The sequence below is a fragment of the Urocampus carinirostris genome, chromosome 11, assembly GCF_059441175.1.
Source record: "Urocampus carinirostris isolate Australia breed hairy pipefish chromosome 11, RoL_Ucar_1.0, whole genome shotgun sequence".
Lineage (NCBI taxonomy): Eukaryota > Metazoa > Chordata > Actinopteri > Syngnathiformes > Syngnathidae > Urocampus > Urocampus carinirostris.
Window position 1 is genome coordinate 38,781,697 of NC_142359.1, and position 20,101 is coordinate 38,801,797.

The 20,101-nt window shown below is 36.5% G+C and overlaps 2 protein-coding genes across 4 annotated transcripts in view; one reads left to right on the forward strand and one right to left on the reverse strand.

The window, feature by feature from the left end:
• csrp2 (cysteine and glycine-rich protein 2) overlaps positions 1-9,769 on the forward strand; it is a 21,016-nt gene extending 11,247 nt beyond the window's left edge. For all 3 annotated transcript variants that reach the window (XM_088348714.1, XM_088348717.1, XM_088348718.1), the window contains exons 3-6: positions 1,368-1,536; positions 4,331-4,460; positions 7,174-7,267; positions 9,601-9,769. In XM_088348714.1, coding sequence (XP_088204840.1) covers positions 1,368-1,536; positions 4,331-4,460; positions 7,174-7,267; positions 9,601-9,677 — 470 coding nt within the window. In that variant the 3' untranslated portion in view covers positions 9,678-9,769. The remainder of the gene's footprint in view (positions 1-1,367; positions 1,537-4,330; positions 4,461-7,173; positions 7,268-9,600) is intronic.
• zdhhc17 (zDHHC palmitoyltransferase 17) overlaps positions 9,731-20,101 on the reverse strand; it is a 24,958-nt gene continuing 14,587 nt past the window's right edge. The window contains exons 11-17 of the mRNA XM_088348713.1: positions 19,852-19,974; positions 18,416-18,478; positions 18,254-18,347; positions 15,458-15,541; positions 15,230-15,387; positions 15,062-15,156; positions 9,731-11,022 (exon numbers count right to left, since the gene is read on the reverse strand). Coding sequence (XP_088204839.1) covers positions 10,884-11,022; positions 15,062-15,156; positions 15,230-15,387; positions 15,458-15,541; positions 18,254-18,347; positions 18,416-18,478; positions 19,852-19,974 — 756 coding nt within the window. The 3' untranslated portion in view covers positions 9,731-10,883. The remainder of the gene's footprint in view (positions 11,023-15,061; positions 15,157-15,229; positions 15,388-15,457; positions 15,542-18,253; positions 18,348-18,415; positions 18,479-19,851; positions 19,975-20,101) is intronic.

A 20,101-nucleotide genomic window follows, 5' to 3' on the forward strand; every position in this document is an offset into this window, starting at 1 on the left:
TGCCGTCAACGAAGGTGGTGCCGACAGGTGAGCCGGGGGACCGATCATTGCTGGATAGAGTGGCGTTGGCATCAGTGAGGATGATGGTGACGTCGTGTGGTGGGGCTTGGTCGACAGCCTGGTGGAGTTGGTCAAAGAACGCATCCTTCGCATCCTCATCAGCGACATCGGTGGGGGCGTAGGTGATGATCACTGTCATCTTGCCGTGATGGTGGAGGAAGCGAGCAGACAGTAGTCTGTCGCTTATTGGTGTCCAGCTGATGAGGGACCTCCGGAGGGCTTTTGGAATGGCAAGAGCCACACCGTAAAGGCCGGTCCGACTCTCGGGGCCACTCCAGATGTAGCAATGGTTGCCAGCTGTTGTTTCACCATTGCCTTGCCATCGTACTTCACAGAGCCCTGCCAGGGTGATGTTATAGCGACAGAGCTCTCGGGACAGCAGGGTGGCAGCTCCGGGGCGAAGGAGTGTCTGGACATTCCAGGTGGCGACACGGGTCTTACGACGAAGGTCGATCCGTACTCGTTGGTCGTGGGCAGGCTGTGGTCCGTTACCGTGTTGGTCAGTCCGGCTTCTTTCTCTGGTCAGTTTCAAAACAAAGGGGGTTTCTCCTAGGTGAGTTGTTAGCCCTCCGCAGGATAGTCGGTTGGTGGGGCTGCCACCTCACAGCGTACCGACACGCTGGGGTCTTTGTTTATCTGGAACCTACCCCGGAGACCGGCCCGCCATGGGTGACCCTACCAGGAGCAAGCTCCCGACTGTATCGCTCTCCAGGGTCACTGGAACACGCAAGCCCCCTCGCCGCATCAAGGCCAGACCCATCCGAGGGGGATATATATATATAATATATGTATGTATTCCACCGGTCTAAATCTTACCTTTTGTACTCGAGCACCGCTTACATAAATTGGCCGCGTCACTGAATAAGCCGCAGGGTTGAACGTTTGGGAAAAAAGTAGCGGCTTATAGTCCGGAATTTACGGTATAAATTCCATAAATGGGATAATTTCTAGTCCTAACACGCCGCTTTGATTATCAATACGTTGTTGACATATAGTATGACTAAAAACTCACCCTGTTTTTATCCTTGTCTTGGAGCGGCCATTATGAAAGTTGTTGTGGAGGGTAGAAGTTGACATTGAGCTTAGCACAGATCTACAACAACCAATTATTGTTCATCTACCGTCCAAAGCAGACCTGTTATTGGTTGTTCCCCAAAGTTGGAGCCACTGTGATATCATCATTTTGCTGCTTTATTCATATTTCATGTACATAACAATAGAAACACGATTAATAATAATGAATCAAACACAAACTTCTATGCATTGAAATAACAAACCCGTGCCTGTTTGTTTGTGTTTATTGCCAGTGGTGTGCAGAAAAGGCCTGGATAGCACCACGGTTTCCATTCACGACAAGGAACTCTACTGCAAGTCGTGCTATGGGAAAAAATATGGCCCAAAAGGCTACGGCTATGGACAAGGTGCCGGCACGCTCAACATGGACCGAGGCGAGCGACTCGGAATCAAACCAGAGCAGTAAGCTACGATGCATCACATTAGCATTAGCATTGCTAGGTGTTAGCTAATCCCCTTTTAGGCTTTTATCAACAGGGTTTGGAAACCAGGCCATAATAAGTGCCATGAATTCCAGACTAAAAGCCACGATTTTTTTTTTTAACATTTTAAACACTGCGGCTTACAACATGATGGGGTGAAGTACCAATACTTCATAAAAATAATTTTACATGCGGATATTACTAACTAGGGAGGGCTCCAGCACCCCCGCAACCCTAGTGAGGATCAGCAATGCAGAAAATTGATGGAAGAATTTTTAATGTAGTAGTAGCATTATCTGGTCTCCGCTCTGACTTTGTAATGCGTGCAAGGGCTGGAAAAGCTTAAGATCAGTCGCATGGCTCAGCATGTGTACAGGCTGTTGTGATTCTATGAGCTTCTGAATTTTAGTCCGTACAGTACATTGAGTTTTGAGAATATTTTTTGTTGCATTATTGTTTATACCATTTTTTTTTTACTGCAGCAGCTAGTTGATTAAGACTCATAGTGTCCAAACGCGTGACCAATTGTGGTACAGTCTGTTACTTTTGTGTACTTGACATTTCCCCGATGATTTTTTTAAATGTAAAAAAATGGACATAAATGAGTTCATTTTTATGACTGCAGCTTAAAATTTGGTTCAGTTTGTACAAAAATAAAGCTTAGTTTCTTCTTTAAATTTGCATTTGCAGCTTTTGTTCAGCTGCGTTCTGTAGTCCAGAGATTACCGTAAGTTTATTTTCTTTAATTAAAGTATTCTATTTTCTTATAATTAATAATATTCAAGTCAGATAAAATTCACATACATCTAAAAAAAGAATTCCTGTTAAAATAGTATCCTAAAAATAGTTTGTTCTTGTGTTTTTTCACTCACAAAGGACAACCAAACTAGGAACATTGTTTTTAAAGGGACAGTGTGTATTATTTGACCACTAGATGTACAAACTACAAAGACTCAAAATGACCAAACCCTATCCTTTTTCATGTAAATTGTTTGGCACAACCTTTTTGGAGGTTTTTGGATTTCCAAGTACCCGCAGCAGCATGATGGTGGGCAATTATGTCAGTGCTGCACATGGTATGTAAAAATAAATGTTAATATTTGACTTGCATGTCTTTTAAAAAATGGCACTTTGAAATAATACTTAGTGTAATTTAGCCTACTATTCAACTCAATATTGTACCTAGCTACCTAGCTATCTAGCTATCTGTCTCTCTAGCTATCTGTCTATCGGTCTTTCTGTCTACATTTTACCACTAGGAGGCAGTAAATAATAATACATAAAATTATAAAATATTAAAAAAATATATATTTTGTCCCTTGAATAATTGTGCAACTAAAAATCTTACTAAAATGTTAACAATTGCTAATATACAGTATAACAACTTAATTTCATAAAATATTGTAGTCTGTATTGTAGTAGATATATTTTAATATTTCTTTTAACACTAAGAGGTGCTGCAAAATACACACTGGCCCTTTAAAGTCTTAAAATATCCAGAAACACATCGCTTGTCCCTTGAATAAATGTGCAATAAAAAATCCGACTTGAAAAAATATAGTTTCCTAAAATCCAACAACATTTTTTCACAAAATATTACAGGACATATTGTAGCCTGACATATTTTCTAGAGGTATATATTTATGTAAAAAAAAAACAACAACACATTAACAATGGCAAAAATGAATAAAAAGATGAGTTTTTCACCTGACAGAAAATGAAATCCTGCAAATGAACATTTTTCCTTGAAGACAGAAGAAATTGCAATAACATTTTTATTCTATTATTCCCAAATTTGAAAAACTTATTTTTCTACAAAAAAAAAAGAATTTAATGGCGTTCTTTGTTTTTTTTCAAAGAACAAAATTCCAACTGATCTGTACTCTGTTCATGTTGGATTTTTTGGGAGGTTTTATTTTATTTTTTTTAATTTATTTGCAATTTATTTTTACATTGGAAACCCCCTCCTTCGACAGGGGTCCCCAACGTGGTGCCCGCTGGCATCAGATTGCCCCCCGTATGGACAGCTGAGGTTCTGTACAGTCAATAATTCACCAGTGCTGGGTCATTGTGCTTTTCTAGTAAAATGATTCTTTTTTTATGTGGTTAACTATTTAACTACTTCCTTCCTATTTTCTGCTTCCAGAATGGAATTCTTAAAATGGGCATTCAGTGCAATTTAATATATTCTATATATATAATATATTCTACTAGAATGAAAAAATAATGAAAATCTTGCCTGGAGCACACATACAGTATATCCATTTATTGAGATTGTTTAATCTAATTTTGTGTGTAAATATGTTGAATTAAATTACTTGATTTAAAACATATGCAATTGTTCATGATTACTTCTCTTCCGTGGTAATGAGATGTGATTCATATAACATAAAATAATAATTAATTAGTTATAATTACATTTTGAATTAATTGTAACCTTGTATCTGACGATCAGTGGAAAACAAAATATCAATCAATAACATAGTAACAATATAGTAATAACATGAGTTGTTATCCTAGAAATGCATATCAAACTCATAGCCCGTCACGCTAAACGGAGTGCCATTTGCGCTAATTAGTAACAAAAACTAGCTCTCAGCTTGAAAAAGGTTGGAGACCCATGGTTTATTATTATGAAAGAGTGTTTCTTATGTAACAAGCTGAAAAATTGCCACAAAGAACTTCATTGAAGAGCCCTCACTGTTCCCTACCAGAAAGCACGCCCCTCGGGGGCCCCATCCCATTCATAATCCGCTGTTTTGTGTTTTGTCAAGGTCGCAGTGTCATAGGCCCACCACCAACCCCAACCCGTCCAAATATGCACAAAAATTTGCAGGATCGGAAAAATGTGCTCGATGCGGCGACTCCGTGTATGCCGCTGAGAAAATTATGGGCGCTGGCAAGGTCAGTAAATCTGTATATTTATTTAAAAGGACAGTGAGTATTATTTGACTATTAAAGATCCCTATTTTGGGTACTACAACAGAAAACAAATGCTAATAAGCACAATGAAGATAAAAACTACAGAAGCTTAAATTGTTTTTTTTCTTCTGTTTTTTTTTGGCCACCTGTAGTAGCAAGATGGCGAACAATTATCTCAGCTCCCTTTCGGTGAGAATTACGTTATTTTAAATAAAAGCAAATTACTCGACCTAAAATAGCATGTTTATATGATTGCATATTTATTTTTTTCTTATCTTTAAATTCAATTTTATTTTTTGTTTTTTGAATAAAGTATTTTTCACCACTTGTAGATGAACATATCAATACATTTTAACTTGTTTTTGTAAAGAAAAATAATAGATGAATAAATAAATAATTGATACATGTATAAAGTTTGCTCTTTTACTTTAGAAAATGTAAAACTAAACCATGCCACAAAATTTGAAAATTGTTTTTTTAAACTAACACTGAATTTTGCCCATTTTAAGTATTGTTTTTGCGGTTTTACTAAATCCTTAACTTTTTTTATATTATTTGGCCATTAGGTGTTGCTGTGTTGTGTAGTGCAACCAAAAAACAAATACTATAATCATCCTACCACATTTGAACTTGTTTCAATAAAGTAATAATAGATGAATACATGAATAATTGATACATATATATATATATATATATATATATATATATATATATATATATATACTGGACTGTCTCAGAAAATTAGAATATTGTGATAAAGAACTTTATTTTCTGTAATGCAATTAAAAAAACAAAAATGTCATACATTCTGGATTCATTACACATCAACTGAACTATTTCAAGCCTTTCATTATTTTAATATTGCTGAATTTGGCTTACAGCTTAAGAAAACTCAAAAATCCTATCTCAAAATATTAGAATATCATGAAAAAGTATACAAGTAGGCTATTCAACTAATGACCTGAATCATCTAATTAACTCGAAACACCTTGCGAGGGTTTCCTGAGCCTTAAAAACACTCAGCTTGGTTCAGTAAACTAAATCACAAGTATGGGGAAGACTGCTGATCTGTCTGCTGTCCAGAGGACCATCATTGATACCCTCCATCAGGAGGGTAAGACACAAAAAGAAATTTCTCAAAGAGCAGGCTGTTCTCAGAGTGCAGTTTCAAAGCATATCCACAAAAAGTCTGTTGGAAGGGAAAAATGTGGCCGGAAACGCTGCACAACCAAGAGAGATGACCGCAGCCTTAACAAAATTGTGAAGACGAGCCGCTTCCAGAATTTGGGGGAGCTTCAAAGACAGTGGGCTGAAGCTGGAGTCCAGGTATCAAAAGCCACAGTTCACAGACGTGTCCGGGAAATGGGCTACAATAGCCGTATTCCCATGGTCAAGCCACTTCTGAACTCAAGACAACGGAAGAAGCGTCTGACTTGGGCTATGGAGAAGAAGCACTGGACAGTTGCAGAGTGGTCCAAAGTCCTCTTTTCAGACGAAAGCAAGTTTTGCATTTCATTTGGAAGTCAAGGCGCCAGAGTCTGGAGAAAGGCTGGAGAGGAGCAAAATCCAAGTTGCTTGAAATCCAGTGTGAAGTTCCCACAGTCAGCAATGGTTTGGGGAGCCATGTCAGCTGCTGGTGTTGGTCCACTGTGTTTCATCAAGTCCAGAGTAAATGCAACTGTGTACCAAGAGATTTTAGAGCACTACATGCTTCCATCTGCTGAAAAGCTCTATGGAGATGAGGATTTCATTTTCCAGCATGATCTGGCACCTGCCCACAGTGCCAAAACCACCAGTAACTGGTGCACTGACCATGGCATCACTGTCCTTGATTGGCCTGCTAATTCCCCTGACCTGAACCGCATTGAGAATTTGTGGGGTATAGTTAAGAAGAAGATGAAAGACACCAGACCTACAAATGCAAATGAGCTGAAGGCCGCTATCGAAGCATCCTGGGCATCAATAACACCTCAGCAATGCCACAGGCTGATTGCCTCCATGCCACGCCGGATTGATGCAGTAATCCGTGCAAAAGGATTCCCAACCAAGTACTGAGTGCATCAATGGACATTTTCAAATGTTTGATTTAGTTTTGCTGTTATAAAATTATTTTTTTACTTGGTCTGAGGAAGTATTCTAATATTTTGAGATAGGATTTTTGAGTTTTTTTCAGCTGTAAGCCAAAATCAGCAATATTCAAATAATAAAAGGCTTGAAATAGTTCAGTTGATGTGTAATGAATCCAGAATGTATGACATTTTTGTTTTTTTAATTGCATTACAGAAAATAAAGAACTTTATCACAATATTCTAATTTTCTGAGACAGTCCAGTATATATAAAGTTTGCTCTTTTATTCTAGAAAAGATCATCTTAAAAAAGGTTGCAAATTAAGAAAAAAATGTTTTGTATAGAATAAACACTGATTTTTTTCTCATTTTAAGTATTGTTTTTCTGGTTTTACTACATATTAGACACATAAAAATGACCTACAAACATATATTATTTATCCTCCACAAAGAGTAACTGACATACATACATACATACATACATATATAAATTGAGTGCTATGAGAGTGGAAGTCGCATCTCACTGTCCCTTTAAAAAATACGGAAATACCTGTGTAATCGTGTGAAATTTTTTTCTATCTAAAATAACAACTTTGTAAAATCATTTTATGCAATTTTGTGCCCGTAGCCATGGCACAGAAACTGCTTCCGTTGCGCCAAGTGCGGAAAGAGCCTGGAATCTACCACCCAGACTGACAACGAAGGAGAAATATATTGCAAAGGTGACTTGAAAAAATGTAATTTCCTACCCCAACACTCAAAACCCACTTCTTCAGACTTGCCTGTCCATAATAAACTGCTTCACATGGATTTTTTCGGGTATTTTGACGTGTATTGTGTTACAATAAAATGTTGTTTAAATGAGAGGGCGGATCAAACTATTTGATCTTTTCACCAATTGATTGATGGACGGGGGCACCCTTATCGGAACGCCATGCCAAGACATTAGTAGCCAATTCCTTCATCATTGATCAGCCAATAGGTGAAAAGCTCAGGTAACTGGGCCGCCTCATTTAAATCTTCTTTGTTTTCGAGTTTGACGGCGGTTGGCATCCATTGCTTTGGTGCATTAACGCCCCTAATATTCTGTTGTGAACTACACGACATTATAAAAAATGAATGCCCAATTAAATGACAGAATGCATGAATAAATAACATTTATGTCATATACGTACTATGTGATTTATTTAGGTATTCATTTATTTATATGGCATGTATTCGTAGGTATTTATTTTTCTATGAGTTTATTTCTACGTACGGCAGGATCATTCCTCCTTACATGTCAATCCTCCAAAAAACTGTCTAATTTTAAGATGGCTGCAGAGAACTATTCACAAATGTTCTGGTGTTTCTCGGAAACTCACAGGCAATTGGAAATTCTCATTAGTGAGTAAAAAAACAGAACAAAAAGTATGCATGCACACAAGCAGATTGGAAAGCCATTTAAAGTTGTTTGCACAAAACCCGACGAGCTGGAATGTCGAATCTCAGTTTTAAATGACATCAGAGAGAGGGTGATCGGTGAGGGGGACAGTAAAAAAACATGACATAATAAAGATTATGCCAGAAAGTATTCACTGATAAAGCTAAAATTCCGGTTCCTCCAATGAAAATTACATTTTTGAATGAGTATTTTTAGTTTGATCGATCAGTGTATCTCCAGGGGTTATTGTCCAATTGAAATCTATACATTATCGTTATCCCTTTGTGCTTCGTATTTTGCAGCTTCAGTGCGTGATGGGTTGAAAAATATTCTGCGATCCATTACCCCCGAATATTATTATTATCCATGATGCTAAGGGCAGGGGCCAGCAGAGCACACTTTTGTCAGGCCCTGCAGATCTTTTTTTACATTACTGGAGATCCACCTAAAATGAACTGCATAGATTGCTGCGAGCCGGGACCGGCAGAAGGCACTTTTTTAGGAGGTGTCATTCTTGCCTGCCAAAAATTGAATGCTCTGTTTAGGCCACGATCCATTATGCCAAGTCAACTACTGTTGAGAGGGGGGGGGGAATTTCTGTTCTTTCTGCCTAAAATAAAGAGCCCTTTGATGCTTTTTTGTGATTAAAGGCTGTACAAAAAATCGTGACATGACTTCTGGCTTGAAGGGAACCGTCTGGTTGTGATCCATTATTCCTGGTTGACTATTACTGGGGACAGGCTGCTCTTTTTTTCTGTTACTAAATTTCAGCCTAAAATGAATTGCACTCGTCCTGCTGTGATTCATTATCCCCAATCCCATATTGCTGCATGCAGAGCACGCCAGAACATTTTTTGCCAGGTGTGCTGTTCTGGCCTACCAAAAGTGAACTACACTGTTTTGACCAAGATCCCTTATTCCTGGTCGACTTTTTCTGCAAGCAAGGGCCAAAAAAGCAAATTTGTGTTATGCAGGGAAGCTCCTTTTCCATTTTTTCTGTTTAAGGATAAAGTAGAAGAAAGAAAGAAACGGACTATTCCGATATCATTACTGCAAGCAGTAGCTGGCAGAACACATGTTAGAAATGGGAGGAGCTACTTTAGGGATTTTCGAATAATACAGGGGTTCTGGTCCCCATTAACTTCGATAAACATGCCTACATGTAAATAGTTTCTTTGTTTTCTACTTTTTTTAGGCTGGCAACTGTGTGGACAGCAAAGTAAGAATTTCATTGTGCAGGGAAACATGGTTCTTTAAGACAATAAACACTTTGAATTTTAATTCAAACAAGGGATGACAATAATTTCCTTATTTTGCTAAAAAAGAAAAAAAAACCTTCAAATATTTTAAACAGTTTTAAGTATTAAGCATTTTCAAGGCTTTTTTTTGCCATTTGAACCCAGAATGAACACAACAAAACTGATAAAATGAGTTTCATTTACCATTATTTCTATGCCATGGCTGCCAAAGATGAAATTAATACTATTCAAGACACTAGAACTATATATTTATATACTTGGGGTACATTTACACTTTTAAAAGAAAATATGTGTTGTAACTCAATAAAAAAGTGTACCTCTGCTCAAATATTTTTAAGAAACCCTGAACTAATCTTCTTTCTGGTCTCCACAGCTTGCTACGCCAAGAACTTTGGCCCGAAAGGATTTGGCTTCGGCCAAGGAGCAGGAGCCTTGGTCCACGCTGAGTGACATTTTTTTCCCATTTTAAATGAAACATCACACTTTATTCCCCACACCAGATCTCACGTTTGACTTTTATTATTAAAGCCATTAAAAGTGAACCATGCCCGTGTTTTACATTATCTGAAGTGCAGTTAAATCGACGTGGGCACTAGAGAGGCACTGGAAATGATATTTTGCTTTCCTGTTTATGTATTTATATATATATATATATATATATATATATATATATATATATTGTGTATCTCCGGAATACGATTGACTTTTTCCTCGGAAGATGTTTTTTTGTTTTGCGAATGAAACACCAGGCCCCATCTTGTATGATCACATTTCTGCTTCTAGAAAAAAAAAAAAAAACGTGTCTTTGCTTTACAATTTGTACATCCAGTGGTATAACAAATCCATATGGCATTTGAAAAAAAAATGAGTACAGTCCACAAGCATGGAATATAATACAATACACAGTTGAGGAACTCACTAGATTTGAGAGAAACAAACGGACTTTCCCGATACGTAACACTGACTATATACAGTGGCCTGGACGAGTTGGGTCACACATGCAATTGGGGTACTGGACATCAGTGTTGGACAAAAGCTATACTCACTTTTTGTGTCCCTTTCACAAACCCCCAAAAATTCATTTATAAAACTACACAGACACAAAACAAAAAACAAAACAAAAAAATTGCGATTATTTTATGTACACATTCTTGACCAACTCAGGGAAAATCAACAATGGGAAAAGGTGCTTCTTAGGCCCTTTTGTTCAGTAACAACAAAAATCAGTGCAAGTTTGCAGGCAGACCAACAAAAAAAAACTAAGAAAAACACACGGAATGAACCTTCCTGTCCTAAAATTCATAATAAATATGCCATCCCACAGCTACAGGTATATGCTTGTTATAAAAAGCCTCTTTAAAAAAAACAAAAACCGACAAATAACGGAGAATCGCGTTGATAAATACAATGAAATAAATATCTGTAGACACATTGGGTTTGCTTTTCTGATATTTGCCAGTCTGATAAAAAGATGCTCTCTTATTTGTAAATGAACATAAATAAAGTGAGAAAATGATACGGCATCCCTACTACCACCAGAGGCGCTTTGATTTGGTGACGTTTTATTGTCCGTCTCTCCGATAGTGGTGGGAAAAAGGGGTCATGCTAATCCGGTCCGATCCTATGTGTCCGCTCCCACAACAGACCTGTGCAGCTTTACACCAGTTGGTAGCCGGAGCCCGACGTTTGGTCGTAGTCTATTGTATACTGCGTGGTCCAGTCCACCGACACGGGCCGGATCAGGCCGCAGCAGCGCACTTCGAAGAAGTCGATGAGGTTTCGCGCGCAACCGTGGCTAGAGGGGGAAAAAAAGACAAAAAAGTCAGTTGGTGGCACAGACACTATTAGAAAATATATCAAGTTTTTTCAGTCATTCAGAATGATTATGATGCTAAATGTATTTAAACGGACAGTGAGTGTTATTTGATCACTGGATGGTACTGTGTGTTGCAACCGAAAACGAAGTAAGAATACAAACTACAGAGACTCAAAGTGACCAAACCAAACCCTTTTTAATTAGATTTTGTTTGCCCAGCCTTTCACAAGGTTTTTTTTTTCTTGTCAGCTCCCTCAGTGTTCCTACAGCTTAATACAAGTTAAATTGAGGACTTATAAAGACTGTTAATGCCTTTCAAAATCAAATTTGAACCAAAAAAAAAGTCCTGACTGAAACCCCAAACCACTGTTTTGAAAGTGCCGTTATTGTGGTCACGCAATGTTGCCACGAAAGTACATCGGGAGTTTTTTAAAAAAGACAATTGATAAATCTTACTAAATGTTTTCAATTCAAGCAAATATAAATCTTTTTAATGTGTTCATATGGCTGATAAAAATATGTTTTTTTCCCTTTTAACACCATGGAAACTAAGAAACATTATGAAAAGTATGATGTTCTTAAATACTTATTAAAAATGTAATAGTTCCCTTTTTAAAATCATTTAAAAAAAAGTAAATATTTCATAATAATGAATCCTATTTTAAAAATACTCATTACATAATTGCTTGTTATTTAGCCATTTGATATACAAATAAACATGAATTTACACTTTGACAGCAATTAAGACCTAATTTTTAGAATAATGAATTCAATCCCTTTTAAGACTTTTTAAGGATCTGCGAGAACCCTGTCCATCAAAAATGGTGCGGTAGAATTTCAATTACCTTCTTCTTACAACACAACTAAATACTCTAAAACCTAAATCAATTCGCAAGCAAACTCCACACTAAAACTCAAAAGTGAAATAAACTACTCAAGATAAACATTAAACAAAAAAAATACCTTTTTGAACATCTTTTCCATTTTTCCCCCTGAGATTTGTTCTACAACCTCAGTGGAACTGTTTAAAATCAGGCTTAAAACACACTTATATTCTATAGCAGGGGTCGGCAACCTACCGTTCGCTCGCGTGCCAGCAGTGGCACGCGAGCGAACGGCAAAATATATATATTTTTTTAAACGCATTTACCTGAAATTTAGACATTTTCAGTTGTGCACCGTGTTATTTAGAAGCTTTACTTGAAAAGCGTTATATAAATGCAGACCATTTACCATTTACATTAGCGCCCCTCCATGTGTCAGCACGTGTTTGTGCGGCGCCTCGCAAAGGAGAGCTCCGTGTCTTAACCCAGCCAACAAAACACACGCGCGCAATAAATGAACGAACCATGACGGCTCCTCGAGCGAAAACATCTTGTTCTTTACAGCCAGCGTGCACAGATGACTGGGGCTTTGTGCAAAAAATGACCATGCTATTTTGTGCATTTTGCCTCAAGAGCATTGTACTTAGCGCATCAAGTGTTAAACGTCAAGACGAAACATGAACATGAATTCAAGGCGGAGACATTGAAACGCGCTGTGTCCAGGTAGCAAACAAACACAGACCCTAAAAACCTTTGTCGCTGCTAAAAACACCACCACTGAAGCTATCTAACAAATTGCTCACTGAATAGCAAAGCACGGAGAATATTTTAAAGAAGCGTGTTTGTGTGTGTGTGTGTGTGTGTGCGCGCGCGCGCGTGCCTTCTGCAATGCTGCTGTTATTTCACGTTTTGATATTTTCAAGATATCATTGATGAATGGTATAGTAGCTGACCATATTACTTGTTTTTTGATTGCAGTTTATAGTTGATGAAGAATGGTTGATTCTGGTTAATTCTTGTGGTAAAAAGTTAAAGTCAGAATGGCTATAGGCCTTTCCACATGTTGTTCACATTCATATTTTAGTTAACTGATGAACAAAAATAGTGGAAGATAAATAGGTAAGTTATACCAGTGTTTTTCAACTAGTGTGCCGTGAAATTTTATCTTTCCAAAAAATCAGGCCATTATTCAGTATTTTTGCACTCTTCAGACGAGGAACAGTAGTAGTCATCCATATCAGTAGGTGGCAGTAGATTTTTATATACTTTTTATGTACTAATTATCTGCTCTTGAGGTAGCACAGTACATTTAATAACTTAATTTGTTTAACAAAGCGGTTTAAGATTGCACTGTGAAAAATAAAAACAAAGCACATCATTCTTTTTTATTTAAAGTATTACTTTCTTCTTGTTATATAATAATTATCTGCTTATGAGGTAGTGCAGTGAAATATTTGACATAACTTCATTTTCAAACATTTTCGACGGACGGTGCGCCACGGAACTTTTTTATAAATAAAAGTGTACCTTGGTTCAAAAAGGCTTGAAAAACCCCGAGTTATACGATTAAAATGTCTATCCATGTTGTATATTTGGAGTGGTGTAAAATGACAGCTCTGTTGGACATTAAAAAATGTTGTGCGAGTCAATAATTTTGGTGTGGCACACTGATTTACAAGGGAATTTAAAAGTGGCACTGCGCACCGAAAAGGCTTATGAATGACATATGTTTCCTGTTGACAATATCTGTGTATAGTAACATCCATAGCAGCCTGGTCATCCTGGAAGAGGCATTACCTCATGTGCAATCCCTTCTCAAGGCGCCTTCATTTTCCTTATGTTGAGAGTGTCTAGTCTTGCAGCCCTTTAAGACTTCTTGTGATTAAGGGCTATACAAATAAACATGACCTGACTTGACTAGGTGAACCTCATGTTGTGTAGCCTCATGTTGTGTAAAGCAAATACAATGTCGTGACCTACGAGTATTTGAAAAAAAAAAAAAATTATATGATAGTTTGATAATTTTTGCTTTTATTCAAATTAATTATTTAATTTAATAAACTGACTTAATTTTTTACCATTAAGAAGTGAATACAAAATATACAAAGTCACTTTAACCAATTACAGGATTTAAAAACTGAGCTGCGCTAATTGTTTATCAACCCAAAATGAAACCCATTTTTTTGTTAAATCATTTTTCAGATAGAAAAATAACAAAAATAATAAAAAAAAATTATAATTGTTAAATTTTCAAAACCATTTTCTGTGTAGTTTTTCACTAGTTTGTCTAAGATCTATTAAGTATTAAAAAAATATCAAACAAAAAAAACACATTTTGTCTTTAAAGACATTTTTATGTGTATGAAAATATTTTTTTATCATTTTGATGCAATTTAAGTGTTGTCATACATTTTTTTAAGACAATGTGTATAAACGACTGAAACCAGGTGAACAAACGGCACCATTTTTCTTCTAACTTTTTTTTGCCAGTGGCATTTATATCAACAACATTTGTACTGTTTTTTATTATACCTTGAAACACAAAATATTTAAATAATATCCATACAGTGCTTGCTACTTCCAATTACGAATGTCTCTGCATAGGAAAGTTTCAGGTTACAAAGTACCTGAACGGAGATATTGCCTCTAGTTATGAAGGTATTTTCAGGATATGGAGTCAAAAATACAGTACAGTATGCACTGCTATCAGCTGCTCCGGACGTAAACAAACTGGTTGTGTGTATCCCAGCATGCCCTTCGAGCCACCTCACAGCTTAGAGTTCAGAGACGAGAAGGAGGAGTTCTGGCATGTGGGGCTATTGCTCATTATGATGTCTGCCTCGTGCATTTCCGATGGATTGTCGGAAATGCTGGCATAACCAGATGTCATTGGATCATTTTTTCAAGAAACGCTAGGCAAAAAGGTAAATGAATATTTTTATTATTTCCTTTATTCTTTGTTTTGTTACATTATGTGCTTTTTGTTTTTTTGTAATTGTGCGGTAATCACATTTTAGCATGTATTTGTTTCATCTTATGCTCTTTTATGATTTATTAATAAAATATTACTGTACTTTTGCGGGGCTTGAAACAGATTAGTGCTTTTATTTTCAAAATGTGTCTCTACATACAAAGTTTTAAGGGTTATGAAGCTACTCCCAGAGCCAATAAGTAATTTTCTTTTGTGTGCTTACTTGAAAGGACTTTCAATGGACGTGGCTGTGACTTTAAAGTGCTTGTAGCGCCGAGCGTTCATTCTCTCATTGGTGGTGATTCCCAGGGCAGCGATCTGACGAGGAATTTTAAATTGTCTAAAGTCAGTTGTTACGATTTGTGCCAGAATGTAACCAAATTTAACTGACCTGGTAGAGTTGACACATGATAAGCACGGCCACCCACATGAAGTGGAAGATGCTGTTGAGGAACATCCAAAACATCCACGGCGAGCAGCCGGCAATCTGGCTCAAGTAAAACCAGAAGCCGTCCTTGGCGTAACTTGTGGCGCAGTGGAGCCTCCAATCTGATAGAGGGCGGAGGAGGTCAAATTAAAATAATTTTAAGAGCATTGTGAAGACAAGCAAAAGATTTACAGGATATGCAACCGTAGATCATCCAACAGATCATGCACAGGAGGAAGAACAGGTAACCCATGAAGTAGCGGTGGTTCCCGCTTCCTGTGGATACAAACAGAAAAAAAAACACTTTAATTAACCCTTTATTGACCAAGTATCATACAAGCCGCTTTAAATTATTTTTTTATTCTGTTCATGAATGAGTCAGAAATTATGTTATGAGTTATTACTTTTGGCCCAAACTTTCCAAATCTGGCAATATCTACCATATATATTTGTTAAGACAAAGTAATGACAGTTTAAAATTTTGTAAGACAACATTAACAGTAAAAATAAACTGTTCTAAATGCACACAAAAGTTTTTGAGTCTTGCTCTCAGTTGTCCATATATTGTCAGCTATTTTTCACCATGAACAGGCGTTTTGTCGGCCTGTGTGGTAGGTAGTGAAGCAATTACTCAAGACAAAGACCAACAACACACATGAACCATAAGTACCTCAATTCAATGTCCCCTTTGATAATCAAAACTAAAACAGTAACATTCAAAGGATTCAAATGTTCATTCTTTTGAAATTGGTTTACAGATAACAAAAACATTATTTTCAAAATGCAATACCCCTATATGTCATTTCTTGCCTGTGATTTGTGCCACACGTGGACGCCTGTGAGCTATGATTTAGGGAATCTGCTGGTTTCTTTTTTTTTTAAATTATACAGACGCTCCCCTACTTAAAACCATTTGACTTACGAAAACGGTAGATACGAACATTTTTTCGGGATGTCGAAAAATACCCGGACATTGCTGTAAAGTTAGATTTTGTATTGTTTCCTCCTTTTTCCGGGTACAGGACATTACTGTAGTGCGGCCTCCCGCTGTGAGAGGTCATCCAGCATCCACCCTGAAGAATAAATCCGGCTTCTACTTCCTAGTATGTGTGTAAACATACTATGTGTACTGTATCTCTAGCGCGTTAAGAACTTTGACGTTTGACGTACCTCGTGCATCCATTTAATGTGGTTTGTGTAAAGGAGAGGCGAGCCCTTTCATTTGAAATAAAAGTGGAATATGGAAGTTTGATGCTGTTGAGAAAATGGTTGGATGGCTTTTTTTCAGCCACTTTTTACCACGGAGGAGAAAGTAGCCTAACTCTTAAAGCCCATCTTCCAAAAGTAAGTTAAACTTAACTTTATAGAGCATATTATTTTACTAAATGTTTATTTTTTAGTACAAAACAATACAGGTTACTTATACAAGCCTTTAACATACTTATGTAAACCTTAAACATACAAAATATAGCAACTTACGAACAAATTCAACTTAAGAATGATCGTCCGTAAGTAGGGCAGCGTCTGTTTACCGGTTACGGTAATTAAAATACTACATGTAAAACGGAGGCGCTGGCACCCCCAGGGTGATAAGAGGGTTATGGTGAAAGCAAAATAAGGAAGGTGGCACCATTTAGCTCAGAAGTGTCTAAATGTTTTTTCTCTGATGACAACATACTGAAACATTGAAGGATACAAGGTCAGGCTTAATTTAGGCTGGACCAGGCTAGGAAAACTACAGTCCAAACTTTTGCATTCTGAGTTTTTAAATGCATAATTCTCAAATTTAGTAACTAAATAAGGGGGATATTACATTACTTTGCTTTCATTCTAAGTGTTTCAAAACCAAATTGATAAAAAGGTCTGTTAATACACAAGTATTAAATAAAATACACCATATATATGTTATATAAATGTCTGCATTGATATTAATTCTTTAATACATGTGAGAAAAAACGGATAGGAATCCGATTGAAATTCTGTATTCATAACATACAAAAAAAACTAAAACAAAAATCAATCAATAATTTTTAGTCCCACAGGGTCTTGCTGATCTACCAATTATTATCATTATTTTTAACTCTATGGGGTCTTGATAGTGGGTAACCACACTTTTCGAAGCTGGTTGTGGCAGGATTGTTGAGTGACATCATGCTCGTCCCCATAGTTTTTTTTTCTATTTGTTAGTGTAACACCAAAAAATGGTGGAAGTAAGAATAGATCTGTTTCAAATACAGCCTTACCCCAATCCCAAACCCCAAGATAGATGAAAACAGAATCTTTTCTTTTAGCACGTCTAACAGATGTACGTACTTGCACCGGCAACATAAGGAGCTTGACAAAGGTTGCAATAATGAATTAAGCTGAGAGATGGCATCAGCAAGGAAAATGGTTCCAAATTCTGTACAGCTCTTTAAAAACCACTTAACATGTTGATGAATTTTTTAATGCCCGATATAAAATAGATACTACCAATATACAGTAGAACACCATTTATAAATATTTTCTCCTGATTAAATGTTCTTTGGTCTAAAAAGAGTTTAAAAATAATAATAAAATAATTAAAATGTGTAAAACAAATAAAATTAATGAATACAATTTAAAATTAAATATATATATATATATATATATATGCAGTCATATAAATTCAATAAAAACAGTCATCAAAAAGTAGTAGTAAAAAAGACAAAATATAAAGTTTATATATGTATATAAACTAATTCAAATAATATCTAACTATCAAAACTATAGAAAAAATTTTAATAATATAGAAAAAATTAAAAATAATGCAAACTGAAGAAAATTAACCTACACAATAAAATTGGCTTATTTTGAGGGTGAGGTCGAGTTTCTAAAATTGAGGACAATGAAACTAGAAAAAAAAAATCGAAATCGAGCCCTGAAGACAATTGAAAACATACATGTAAATTGTCAAACTCTTTTTCTGGTATGATACCGTTTATCCATTTCCTAATTTGAAACACGTACCCACACAGTTGCCCACCCAGGGACAGTGATGGTCAAATTTGGCGATGCAGCGGTTGCAGACGGCACAATGTTTGGATCGGATGGGCTTTCGTATCTGTGAAGGCGAGAAAGTCACGCAATCGGTGTTTCGATATGGAAAAACATAACAAAAAGTAAGCTTACCAAACAAGTACTGCAGAAGATACTGAGGTCTAGGCTGCCCGTCTCTGCCAACTCAACAATCGTCTGGAAATGGCGAGCCGCAAGATTCGGAAAAACATCATCAGTCAAAATTCAATTCGGTTTGAATTTTAGTGACTTTTTTTTCTTCTTTTACCCTTATCTTTGCGTTTTGTCCTGTGACATGTTGAAGATCTTTTTTACCAGGTGTCAACCATCACGTGATTTTAAACTAGGCCTTACACTAATTATTTACTGTGTATTTGATTTTTTTAGTAAATCTATCAAATGAACTAAAGACGGTATTAATCTATGAATTCAACATTAGTAAAATGACCTTTGTTGAAAACACTAATAATTAAATTAAGGATTTTTTGTTACTGGTGTGACCCCTAATATGTGAAAAAAAAATGCTCAGAAATAAACCCGGACTTTATTTTTATTAAATGATCGACCTCTAAATTAAATTTTTAACAACTCTCAAAACAGACCAAATTTTGATATTTATTTTTGCCTTTTGTCCACCAAAAAGTGAACTGCACTCGTAAGGCTACAATCCATTGTCTCCAATCCCATATTGCTGCAAGCCGGCAGCTCTTTTTTGCCAATCTGTTCACCAAAAAGTGAATTGAACGTGAGCCAAGGCCAGCAAAAGACACTTTTGTTGAGTCTGGCAGCTCTATTTTTCCTATTCTGTCCTTCAAAAAGTGGACCGCACTAAAATTGAATGCATGATTGCCGCGAGCCATTATCCCCAATAAACTATTGCTGAGAGCGGGGAAGCGAAAGGAAATTTGTGTCCTGCTCTTTGTTTCTGTTCTTTTCGCCTAAAATGAAAACACCTGTGCAATCACTAATGTTGTGAATGGAGGCCGACGGAGTGCATGGTAAAAATGGGGTCTCTACTTCGAGGGATTATAGTATTTGTCAAATAGTGATCAATGATTAGGTTTCTAAATCAACAAAATTCTATTAAGATAATGAGAGAAAAATGGTGGAAAAATTACTATTACAAAAATGAAATTCTTAGAGCCAAATGAGTATTTAAGATTAGTAATATAGTTGTTGAATGAATTTATAATGGATTAGTTGTCAAATATTTCAGTTGTTTAAGTTATTATCAAAATTATATTCAAAAGTGTCAGCAAAAATGACGATTTATATGTTGATTCTTTTTTTAATGGCTGGTTGTGGTATTGCTTTAGGACTTGATATTTGCATACCTAACCTCCGGACTTGCAAACTAGGCAAAGCTTTTGTTGGTAGAAACAGGGAGTGGGTAGATTTAAAGGCTTCAACAATGGAGAATATATTTAGCACATTCACAGGCCCCTTTTGGTGTGCTTCAAAGTCCAATAATGAGGACAGACATACAAGCTTCCGCTAGCCATGTTGCATTTCTTTTTGTATTCAAAACTGGCCAAGTGGGACCATTTAACCTTTTTCTTTTGCTCCTCCGAAGCTTTGATGATCCCTGGGTCTGATTTCCACGATTTGCCAAAATTGTAGAACAGTGCTAGCGTATTGATGAGGAACGGCAAGTGCACTGTGGCAAACGGCAGATGTGAAATTTCAAGTTAAGGGACACAATACCAAGATCATAATTATAATATCGTTCATTCAGAATCTCTAATTACTAATAACAATAGATCAGGGGTTTTCAACCAGTGTACCGTGAGACTGTCTGGT